Below are 12,800 nucleotides of genomic sequence, written 5' to 3'. Positions count from 1 at the left end.
CTTTCCTGCTCCTCCACCTCAGCTGGATTCTTTCAATATGAAGAAAAACAACAACAAATGAAGCTGCAAACAACAATAAACAGGATCCAAGCAGACTGTGAATATTTGGATGCTTTTAAGAAACAAACATTGATGAGACTCTCAGTCATGTAGAAGTTGTCAGATTGTTGGTCACATGTGGATTTGAACCGTCGACCTTTGGATCCACAGAGAAGGAGACTTAGAGACTGAAGTACTGAGGAGACGTGGTTTCTACACACCTTCTTACAAACTGACCAATCACATCAGATGTTGAAAAAACTGGAACTTTTTTAGCTGTTTAAACTTAAAACTCTTACAAAAGTCAAAAAAATCTGACATCATTCTGCTGCTTTCAGGTGTTGTGTCAAATATTTTGGCGACGTTTCATCAAACACTGAGAGAAAAATAAAATGTTCATACAGAACAAATTACAGGCAGATATTAAATATGACTTGTGATGTCTTGAGAGTTCAGCAGCTTTGCTCCTCGGCTTGTGAGGTGTGGGTGCAGGGAGTGAAGACAGCCAGGCTTTGCTTTTCAACTTAAATTCACTGTATTGAGTCTTCTCATAAGAGGACAACTTATTCTCAGCAGATAAACAAAAACCAAAACAGGAGTTTAAATCAAACTGAAGTTAACTGTGTTCTTTCTAACAATACCAACAGGACTGCTCCTCTCTGTTTGTCTCACAGCTGTCTCTCCTTCACACACACTTCTCACTGCATTCTCTGCACCCTCTCTGGAGCAATAAGCTGATCTGGTTCAGCTGGACAGCAACCCTCACCTGACTGCCCTCCTGACTATGGGGTTTGTAGTCCTTTAGTGGGTGCCATGATGGGTTGTAGTCCTTGCTGCAGCCAGTGGGAGGGGATATTTCTCCCCTCTATGACACAACCTCTCATGACATCACACATAAAAGTACTGAAGTACTGCACGAACAGTACAGCACGAGCAGTAAAAGTACTTAAGTATCATCAGCACTTACAGCACGAGCAGTAAAAGTACTTAAGTATCATCAGTACTTACAGCACGAGCAGTAAAAGTACTTAAGTATCATCAGTACTTACAGTACGAGTAGTAAAAGTAGTGGTTGTGCAGTAAAATGACTGATATCTGATTCTGTTTCATTATCAGATTGTTCATCCTGATGCATCAATGTTAGAGCAGCATGTTACTGTTGCAGCGCCTCCATGTGGACACACTTTGAACTACTGCATATACAGTTAGTTCAGTCCAGTGGGTCTCAACATAGGGGTCAGGCCCCTCCAAAGGGTCACCAGAGAAATCTGAGGGGTCGTCAAAACAAAGTTCTGATACACAAACTTATATTCACTTTTTTGGTTGAAAAATTGTTAAATTTTCTCTGTTTGGGCCTCAAACTGTTACTGAATTGAAACTGAGAGAATTTTAGAGGAAAACTGCTTGTTTGGTGGAAGTGCAAACAACTCATGGACATCTGAGACGTGACACACCTGTCACAAGACAAACATGTTGGGACCCACTGGATTCATCTTTAATAATACACCAGATTTTATAAGCTTATCATTTTAATGTTTCTATAAGATCTGTAAAGTAACAACAGTGGTTAAATAAGTGAAATCAAAATACAATTAAAGAGCAATAATTATCTCTAAAATGTAGGAGAGTAGAAGTATAAAGTTACATGAAATACAAATACTTGAATAAAGTAAAAGTACCTCAAAAGTGTATTTCAGTACAGTATCTGAATACATGTACTGCAGGAAGGATTAAAGTGAAAGTCATCAGTGTAACAACTAAAGATATAACAATATATTAAATATTGTGATACTGCAATAAAAAAAATATCCAGATATAGAACCAGACTCTGATGATATCTACCATGATATTACATGGTTCATTATTTTATTTTATGATTATGACTTTATTTAATAAAAAGTCTGCTGACTGCTGCCTTGTTTTTGTTCTTCAGTTGGACATAATTCATTCATTCATCACCAAACATAATTAAAAACATTTTTTTGCACGTGCTCAGTTCATGATGCTACTTTGATTTCATTTCATCAAAGCTGGAAACCAGAAGAACTTTAAGTTAAAAGGACAAATAAATTTTATATGAACAAAAACTTCTGTCCACATCAGATTTATTATTTCTTTGTTTATTTAATGTTGTGATAAATATATGATGGAGTTTTTAATCGTGGTATTATTGTACCTAGAGTTTTTGGTATCGTTACATCCTGAGTAATGACTGATCTGAAAGGTCCTGGAAGAGAAAATGAAGCTGCAGAAGGTCAAGAAGGAGACACTGACACATCAGAGGACGACAGACGTGACTCATAATAATAGCATTGATTTATTATTGATTATTGAATGATTTCTCCATCTTTCAGTGGGAGCCATCGTTTCACCCCACAGGACAATAAAATGCAAATCAATACACATCAGGATGATACAGATTGTCTTCATGATCTCAAATATCCAAGAAAATAAACTTCATATCAGATAAAACATGATAATAACAATAAGCAGGAAGCTGATAACCAGTGTAAAATATATGAACCATGTAAACTGGCTTCAATGGAAACACATTTAAACATTAACGTAAAAATACAACAAATAAAAACAGTTATGATGATCAAACTTCTGATCCAGATGTGTTTTATGTTCCTGTTACGTTTGTGTGGAAACAGTTCAGCATCCATTTGAACATTTGAGTCTATTTGTTGTTTATCAGTAAATAATTTCTCCATCAATCAGTAGGAGCCACCTGATTATTACAGGACAATAAAATGTAATTCAATACACACCAGCAGGAAGTCAGTAACATTATTCACATCAAGCATGATTTTCAAATCTCAAAGAAAATAAAATGAAGAGCAGATACAAAAAAAACTTGAATGAAAAGATATAAATGATTATAATATCAAATAAAATGAGAGTTTCTCTGTTCAGGTTTGCTGAGTTAAACCTTTCCATTGGTGTTAATGGTGTCAGGAAGTTCATGTTTCAGCACAAACTGGTGAGTCTTAAACTTTTATCAGCACACAGTAAATCTGTGTTGTCATTTCTGTTAAACAGCACATGAAGGTAACGGCTGCTGGAACACTGAGTGTATAAAAGAGACGTGTGAGCAGATTTTCTTGGTCATATTAGTTGAAGTCTCTCAGTATTGAGACTCTCTGTCCTCTTTTGTTCTTTGTTTATGATCTTCAGACTGGATCTCCTCTTTGTCTTCTTGGTATCTGTTCAAGTCTTGTTATGGTCTTGATTTGACCTCAGTCTTGACAAAAAGATTCATGATCTCTGTGGACTCTAGAAGAATTTCTCTTCTCTGTCTACTTTAGCCATGAACTCTGCTTTTTCTCTCATGGCTGTCAGAGCATCAACTCGTTGTTTCCAGCCTGGCTTGGCCTCAGATTTCTCTCCTTCAATAAGCAAGTCGATGTACTCAGGAGTGGAGAGAGGATCTGGCTTCAGTGCGATCTCTTTCAGTCGGTTTAAACACTTGGCTGAGCGCTTCATGAAATCCACTACTGTAACCTGCACACGATCATATGCAGCCTTCAGTGTTTTAATCAATGCATCAACAGGATCCTTAGCTTCTTTGGCTTGTAGGTATTTTTCTTTCAGCTCTTCCACTGTTTGTTTTTCTTTAACTTCCTTATACTCCCATTTGTACTTCTGATTATAATGTACACTCCAAACACATTTGCCTGGACACTCTGTACATTTTCCATCTGATCCCATTGCAAAACAGCCTCTTTTATCTGCATCGTTGGGTATTTGACAGGGATAGTGGCAGGTGAAATGACACTGCTGACAGTTGGTGATGTAATTTCCAGTACCAGAAATATCTTCTTCAACAGGCTTCATGACAGTGACTTCAATCTCAAACTTCTCATTTCTTCTGATCTCTGCCTCATGATCTTTCAGTTTTTCACTCGTCTGATTTATCTGCTCAAGTTTAGCCAAACCAAATCTAACCAGCTTCTGTAAATTTTCAACTGAATTCTCGTGCTGCTGTCTCTGTCTGAGGACCTCCTTCGTCAGTGTCAAACTTTTGGTGTCCATGACATTCAAAACACTGAAGAACTTCTTCATGCTGTTTGTCCCCATGTTCCAAAACATCTGATCAAAGCCTCCATCCTCACTCATGCTGCCTGCTGAAGATGATCTGTTGTCTGCAAACAACGCTGAATTATTGAATTTGAAGTGAAGTGGCAGCCCGTCTTCTGTTTTAGGACATGGGACACCTGAAGCCTTGATCGCCCCTAGAACTGGTGGAAGCTGGCCGTCTGCAAATGTCACCATAACTCTGATGTTTTCTGCCACATCTTTGCCAAAGATTGAGAGCACAGAGTCAAACACATATTTCTGTGTTGGTGTGAGTCGAGCTAAAGCAGCCTGAGCTACAAAACACACAGCATCAACCTCACTGACACCGAGCTGAGCAGTGAACAGATTACGCAGCTGATCTGTGATCTCTCTGTCTCTTTCTATGCCTCTTGTATCTCCAAAGCCTGGAGTGTCAACAATGGTCAGTGAGTAGTCGATTTTAAAACCCTCCTGGTGGTTGATTTTGTACACAGTGACTTCAGAGGTCTGACTTTCAGCTTGTGACTTTGACTGACCTTCATCAACTAACTTAAAGCGATATGAATCTTTCCATTCAACACCTAGAATGTAATTGATCATCCCGTTGATGAGAGTCGACTTTCCAGCTCCAGTTGCTCCAAGAACCAAGATGGTGCGATTTTTTTTCAGGGAATCTTTTCCAAAACTGAAATACCTGCATCCAGCAACACTGACTTGCTCTTTTTTCAGGAGAACCTTATAAACAGGGACAGGACCTGTGTGGGGTTTTAGCCGTTTGCTTTTTCCTTTGACAACATCAGAGAGCCGTTTAACTCCACTTGAGTTTGGTTCAATTTGTTGTTTTTGATGAACGATTGAAGGTACGGTGGCTCCTGATTCTGTGAGAGGTTTAACTTTTGTTGTGCAGACATTAACAGAGATGCTTTCTTTGCTTCTGCCAGCTGCACCACAATCACACCTGACCCTGACAACATATTCTGTCTCTGACTGAAGTCCTGATATGATGGCCTTTTCAGCTCTTGACATCATTTGGTTCCACTGGAGATCTTCCTCTCTCACCCCCTCGTCCGTTTTGGCGTACTCCACAATGTAACTCAAAATCTGGACATCTTGTCCAAGCTCAGCAGGTTTGTCCCAGCTAACTGACATCTCACTTGAGTGTGGTTCAACTTGTGGTTTTCCAGGAGGGCTGCAAGCTAAGGTCTTAATGGAGCCACTGATCTCATTGGCTGGACCAACACCTACTGAGGTCACTGCTCTGCATCTGAACATGTACTCTGTGTTTAGACTCAGACCGCTCACTGTCACCTCTTCAGCTTTTGATGTGGTCTGTTGTTGCCACTCTTCCTCTCCACTGACACAGAACTCAACAGAGTAGGAGGTGATGTTCTCTGCTCCAAACTTTGGTGGAGAAATCTTCAGTGTCACACTGTTGTGGTTTATGTCTCTTACTGTTACTGTTTCAGGCTTTGAAGGAGGCTCAAAGTTCTCAGTGACAGAAAAGCCGTCTTTATAAAGGTAGATGCTGGAACCTTTCTGCTTCTCATTTGTTAATCCAACTGTTAAGAACTTTATGTTCTTGTTCTCTTTGTTGGTCTCTGCAAAATCACTGAAGAGCTTTACTTTGTGCCTCATAGTATGTGCTACTTCTTTAGAGGCGTACCATTGTTCCTTCTCTACATCGTATGTATGTGGATCTTGAGGGTCGTCTGGTTTGGGTGTTTGCTTCAGATAGTTTGATAAAGCTGAGAGGTACGGTTCAGGACTTCCCAGTGAAGTGAAAACAAAACACACTGCATGATCTGCATCCAGACTTTCCTCATCAAGAACAATTTGAGATTGGATGATCTTGGTGTTTTTCATCATGTTGGCCCAAGATTTTAACCTGCAGATTTCTCTCTCTTTACAGTCCATCCACTCATTCAGATTTTTGCTGTTGAAAGGAGAAGAATGAATCTTCTTCAGGATCTCTGCGAGCACAGCCTCCTCTTCTCCTCCTCCTCGGATTGATGGAAGTTTCTTTGCCAAAGTTTGTTGGAATTCCAGCTTGAACTCAGAGCACATCACTTTAAAGGTTTTCAGTTTTTTACCAATCTGTGTGAAGTGCTGTGCAGTGGTGGTTTTCAGTGCATCATTGCACCTCATTTCCAGCTCACTGAAGTCCTCCAGGACACTCTGTGATTCTTGAACTAATGTTATACTGATCTCACGGACGAGTTGAGCAGCAGAAGAATCTAAACTTGTCAGAGGCAACAGCCAGACCTTCATTGGTACAGCGTTTTCTCCGTTGGCTCCCAGCAGTTGTGGCAGGCTTTGGTAGACTTGTACTGCATCCTGAAAGGATGTAGGAGTTTTCTGAAGGCAAAAGTCTCCAAAGAATCTGCAGGAGAATTCCTCAACAGTTCTTATGTCCCTCTCTTCCATTTCCCCCCAGCCGTCCCCTTCTATTCCAAATTTGGGAAGTTTCTTGATCACTAACTTCAAGTTACCCTCAATGTCTTGATTAGTTTCATTTTCAGACACCTCACGGTCAAAGACAAAGAAGGCTTGTGCCCCATAAAGGACACCTGTCACCACATGTGTTGCTATTTGTTTATCAAAGACATACTTATGTTTCATATTGTCTGTTCCAAGATGATCCATTGACAGTTGCTGGAACTTTGTGGTAGCTTCATACTTCAGTGTTACTCTGGCCTGATTTTTGGAAGTCTTACTGTTGTTCAGGTATTTGGCCGATCCATCAACGTTTACCAGTCCACCCAAGAAACTTGCTTTCAGAGAGGCTTTAACATTTAGTGCTGAAGATTTGTCTTCAATGGACTCGGATGCAACTATCTCAAAGTTATTGTTCGGTTTCGGTGTTTCTCGTGTATCTTTTTCCAGGACACTGCTGTCCCACAGTGTTATTCCTGCAAAATAAAACACAACAGTCATCATGTTCAGTTTCCAGAACCAGTCAGAGTGATACAGTGTGCCAAGTGATGGGAGCATGACAAACACACTGTTAGTTATGGGTTACTGAGGGTTATTTCTTTGGCAAATTTTATCTGGGACATTGTGTCGGGGCACAGACTTTACTGTCATGCTAACTATAATATATATGTATATACAGTGGTGGACAGTAGTGAAGTACATTTACTTGAGTACTGTACTTAAGTACATTTTTTGAGTATCTGTACTTTACTTGAGTATTTTCTTTTTTGGAAACTTTCACAACTTCATTACTTTCACTCCACTACATTTCAAAGACAAATATTGTACTTTTGACTCCACTACATTTCTAGGAAGGTTGTTGTTACTTTTCGACTGAGCTTTGAAGTCAGCTGTTAGTGTTTTTCTTTTCTAAAATGCAGTTGGTCACATGACGTGTTCCTCACAGAAGGAAACCAATCACAGTAGCTCCTCTGGATTGATGTAAAAGTGGAAATACATCATCCAGACGTCTGTAACAAGAATAAGCAAACTCTCCCTCTGTCATTCAAACAAAAAGCAGTAATGGTGACGGCAGGAGAAAGACAAAATTAAATCTCAAGATGTTATTATAATTATTAATTATTCCAGGTAGCTTTTAAAGTTGGATTGTTTTTATCGTGGTGAAAAATACCACATAATTCATGTATATATACTGCCTCTGAAGACAGAAAGAAATCTCAGTTATTTAACAGACTTGGAGAAATCCTTACAGTCGACTTCAATCTAATTTTATGATGCGATTTTAATACAGTTACATCAGAAAATGACAACAGCTGTCCTTTTTGTTTTTGATTGTTTTTCTACATTGAAGTTTTTATAGATGTTTCTATAGACTTTGTGTAGCAGAGTGGTTCTACAAGCAGGTCAGAGCATCAGGTGGTTTCAGAGAGTTACAAGCTTCTGTAAATGCATCGTGAAAACAATACAGCATGTATTGATATTAGAAAATGTACTTTGTAATTAAGTAGTTTTAAAAGCAAGAACTCTAGTACTTTAACTCAAGTAAAATTTTGACTGATCAACTTTCACTTGTAGTTGAGTAATATTTGACCAGGAGTATCTATACTTTGACTCAAGTACTGGGGTTGAGTACTTTGTCCACCACTGCGTGTACATATATATACATATATATATATATATATATATATACATATATATATATATATATATATATATATATATATATATATATATATGTATAGAAAACAGCTACCAGTGAATGATTATAACAATAAAGGTTGAAAGGCTCTGATATAAGCTGACTCACTAATATAGAAGAACAAAAAGATCTGAGATGAAAATGTTGGTAAATATGAGCTAAATAAAGGTTTGGTTGTGATGCTTTAAGTATCTTTGAATGTGAATCTTTACCAGGGATGAGTGAATCCGTGCGGCAGTCGTACAACATCCCGATGCTGAAAGGTCGGCCGAGCGCCGCCACCTCCATTGTTCTGTTGGTTTCAGAGGCCATCAGTCTGAAATGGAAACGGCTTTTTTAGTTTTCTGCTGTTCAACCTGTTATTTGTCTACATCATGTTTGAAACTATTTGAAAATATCATGTGCCATCATTCTCACATTTTCTCTCCTTTAGGTTTACATTAATTTACAGGCTACTTTTATATAAAACAATTTAAAGCAGCTATAGTGAATACTTTCACAATACTAAGTGACATATGAATTAACCCACAGGGAATTATCAACTGAACCTGAAGGTTCCTTTGGGTTTATGGAACTTTGCAATGAGTTTCAGTTTGTTGTTTATCTGTTCACCTGTTCAGACCAAAACCAGAGTGTAAAGAGAGTGAACACTGGACTTTCATTCACCAGATGGAAACAAACACGACTCCAAATGAATGATCTCTGATCTCTTGTCTTGGCTGATTCCGATTTTTTAAGGGTCTGACCTGCTGATTCCGATTTTGGCTGATTACAATTTTCAGTCTTTCTAAGAACTATAATTGACAGCATTCACCAACATTTTTGCAACTTTCTTTTAAAAATTAAATTGGATTTTCACACTAAAACACTGACTATTAAATATTCACTAAATACAATTTAAATTTCCTCCAAAGTCCTCTAGGTTACAGCCAGGCTTTATTATATTTTTATACTAAGATTATAGATAGGGGGAATGCGATCTCGCGAGATCATGGAATCTCGCAGGATTTCGCGGGATACGATTTCACATGATCTCATGTGGAAGCAGATAAACAAACCGGAGACAGACGCGGTGCAACAGACACATCAACACAGGTAATTTATTCTTCAGCCAGAACAGAGGGTGAGATTTCTGTCCCTCTGTGAACAGCAGTCTGCTGCTGGCTAACATTAGCCTGAAGAGCTACAAAGTTTACATCTTTTCTGCAACATTGTCAGTTGCTCTGTCTCGTTGTAGACTGTCTGTCTTCTCTTTATTCTGTTCTTGGAGTCTGTCGCTGACACCAACTTCATGCAATCATGTGTCTGAGTGTGTGTAGCTCTGATCAACGATCACAGTGGATACGATATCACGGTCAGTTTGTCTGCTGCACGCATGACGTGACCATCGTGCAGAACACGTGTGTGACAATGACGGGCACAGAATCGGATATGTGACGCTGACTGGCCGGTCACCGGTCAGAACCGGTCACGGCAAAAACCAGCCAGTTCTGGTCTCTGGCTGGTCGATCGGTGCATCCCTAACGATCATGTTGTTCCATAATCACGGACATGTATGAAAAGCTCATGGCTGTGAAACTCAATGCAATGTAAAACATGTTTTGCTGTGTTATGCCATATAAAAGCCAATGTATGATTTGTCCATTCCGGGTTACTGTCGAAACATGCCGGTGCAGTGAAGCAGCCTCCATTGAAAAAGACCTGCTCCCTCTATAGACATAAAGAATTCGTTCTACAGTAACAAAACACAACAATTCTGATTTCATGCGATTAAACAGTAAGGAAAACATAGTTATAAATATTATATTCCTTTTCTGCCATATTCTGACAGTAAATCCTCTGATTCTTATAAAGTGGACCTTAAGTCAGAAAGCTGTTTTACATGTCTGCTTTCAGTACATTTCTTTAGTTTCAGTACCAACTACTGTCAAGGATGTGTGCTGAGCCCAGTCCTTTATTCACTTTCCACCCATGACTGTCAGTCTGCCCACAACTCAAACACTGTTGTTAAATTTAGGGATGATACTACAGTCATCTGACTCATTTTCGAGAATGATGAGGCTGCACACGAGGGATGTTCCTGGCAACTAATTTCCCTGTCAATTAAACGCAAAATTTAATTTATTACATCTACATGCTGGCTGGTGACAGCCAGCATGTAGATGTACACACTGCAATCACTGTACACTGTAATCTGTTAAAACACAACTACAAAGAAATTAAACATTTTCCAGTTAACAAATCAATCATGTGCAGAACATCTCTTGTCAGTTTATACTGTAAATATGAATCTATCCATCAACACATTGATCTGTTCATTCTATACTTTATTACATGACTTGTGCTGCACACTAAAACAACCTGTACAGACTGAATGTTTGCTCTAAATAAATATATTTTCATTCCACTAATCTTTACAAAATAACTGCATGTTTTCTCTGCTTATCTGTGTTGAATGTTGTTGCCTTCATGACCATATTTGACAGCTACTGACAACTAGTGTCAAACTTGTCTATGAGGTCTAGTTGATGAAACTTTTTATCACCACTGACTCTTGTGTCTTGACTTGTTTTACTGAGTTTACATGGATTTGTGAGAATTCATCTGTCTGCTCTGTGCTGCTGCTGCAGTGAAGATTAAAACCTGTTCAATGCTTCCATCTAGTGGCTGCTACAACACACTGCTTCAAACACCTCCTGCAACTAATGCTGCTTATCAAGTCAAACCAACTTTATTTTGACACTAAAGTCAAGAAAAACATCCTAAAACTGTTCAGAATGGAAAACCAGCAGCTATCAACTGTTTAAATGTACAAATAGAAATGTGATTATTGTTTTAGGACACAAATGTGACTCTATTCTTTAAAGCAGTGTTCAAACTTCTTCCATGACCTCAGAATATATTGGACTCTAATTTTAAGTCATTCCTCAGTGAACCACTAGAGGAGCTCATGTACCACAGTTTGAGAATCTCTCCTGTTTAAAACATCAGATATAAACTGAACACACCTCAGGAGAGACAGTCCAATCAGAGCTCCTCCTCCTCCTCAGTACAGTTGAGTTTATTCTGCCAGCACAACAACACTGTTGAGACTCTGAGCTTCAGAGGACAGACACGACAGAGACAGTCAACAAAACAGACTTATAATAAAACCATCATATAAATAAGAACATATTAAAATACTCGAGGGCAGATATTTGACTGTTGGAGGTCAATAAACACAGAAAGAACAATTCCTGAAGAGGAGACTGATGTAAAAAGTTTATCATACTGGATACAGAACTAAACAAAAACATTTAACAGAAAAACTCTGCTGGCTTTGATTTCATTCCACCTTCTGTGTGTGAGTCTGATTTCTGTGTTCTTTAGAAGCATCATAGTTCTCTTCATAGTTTAAATGTGAACTTAATAAACCAACAGCATTAGATTTGATCTATTAGAGACGTCTTGATCAGAGGTCAGATAGAGTCACTGTCCTCGTCCCTGAATCTGCTGCAACAATGTTCTCTACCACTGCAACGTTTTCACACTTCAAAAGATTCAACGCGTGATATTATATTATTTAAAATTATATGATAATGTTGAAAACTTCAGATGGAGGTGGACAGGATGGAGTCTAGATGCAGGGAGAAGCTGCTGCATCATTTCTAATCCATTCAAGGCCTTTGGGTGGGGCTGACCAACTAAATGCTCTCAGTCCACAGCTTTTTTGTATGTTGTTGTCAGATTAATATCAGAAAACTGGTAAACTGCACACATTATGGTTTCTTTTTTGCTTCTTTTTTGTAGTTCCAAAATATACATATTTTTATCAAAGTTACACATTTCTATGTCATTGTATTTTTATAAATAAAAAGTCAGTCAGTCTCTGTATTTTAGTTTTGTACTTACCAGTGTTGAGAAAAACAGATGATAGTTGATTTTTTCTTCAGAGAATCAGAGAGACTTGTCTCCACTGCAGCTCTGCAGACTCTGTGAAATACTTTCACTTTCACTTGAAGAAATGAGACGTTGAAGCCCCTCCTCTTTCAGAGTCACTCCACCTCTCAGTGCACAGGCTCACTGCCAACATGAACCCCTCACCCTCCAAACATTTAATTTTCAAGTAAAAGGAAAAAAAAAATACAGACTGAATAAGAATCGCTGCATCCACTGGACGACCTTTTATTTGAGTACGTCATGAATGAGGATTACCTCGATGATCCTCTTTCACTCCCTTTTTCTCTTCACCAGGAAATGTTGTACCTCTGACCTTTCTGTAACTCCTCTTCAGGTCTCTGGCTGATAAAGCTCAAAGTCTATCATGATAGTATAGTTTCATATCAGTAGATATTGATCATTATTGATCATGTAGCTTGTACTCTGAAGGGTGGAAGCAGCTGAGGTTATAAAAGAAGCTTGTTGTCTTACCAGTGTTGGTTTGGATTCTCTTCCTGCAGTTTACACACGACGCTGTTCTGATGCTGATGATCCATCCGTCCATTTTCTTCCACTTATCAGTGGTTGAGTTACGGAGACAGAAGGCCGAACATGACGTCCCTCTCCTCCACAAACACTTTCCTGCTCCTCC

General features: G+C 38.8%; 1 protein-coding gene across 1 annotated transcript; it reads right to left on the bottom strand.

Moving 5' to 3' along the window:
* Positions 1-2,334: 2,334 nt before the first annotated feature.
* On the bottom strand, positions 2,335-8,542 carry LOC146317258 (uncharacterized). The gene is made up of 2 exons (XM_084732950.1): positions 8,443-8,542; positions 2,335-7,007 (listed from the first exon to the last, which is right to left on the bottom strand). The coding sequence occupies exons 1-2, from the start codon at positions 8,540-8,542 to the stop codon at positions 3,316-3,318; spliced, it is 3,792 nt and encodes a 1,263-aa protein (XP_084589076.1). The 3' UTR covers positions 2,335-3,315.
* Positions 8,543-12,800: the final 4,258 nt, after the last annotated feature.

This window comes from Lutjanus erythropterus, chromosome 12 (assembly GCF_056507025.1).
Source record: "Lutjanus erythropterus isolate fLutEry1 chromosome 12, fLutEry1.hap2, whole genome shotgun sequence".
In the NCBI taxonomy this organism is placed as follows: Eukaryota; Metazoa; Chordata; class Actinopteri; order Lutjaniformes; family Lutjanidae; genus Lutjanus; species Lutjanus erythropterus.
The sequence above is the reverse complement of the archived record's forward strand: the minus strand, read 5'-3'. Positions and strand labels throughout refer to the sequence as shown.

Excerpts from the sequence above, each read along its gene's own strand:
- LOC146317258 (XM_084732950.1), bottom strand. The coding sequence starts at position 8,542 with ATGGCCTCTGAAACCAACAGAACAATGGAGGTGGCGGCGCTCGGCCGA. Across the intron at positions 7,008-8,442 it reads CACGGATTCACTCATCCCTG|GAATAACACTGTGGGACAGC; the intron begins GTAAAGATTCAC and ends TTTATTTTGCAG.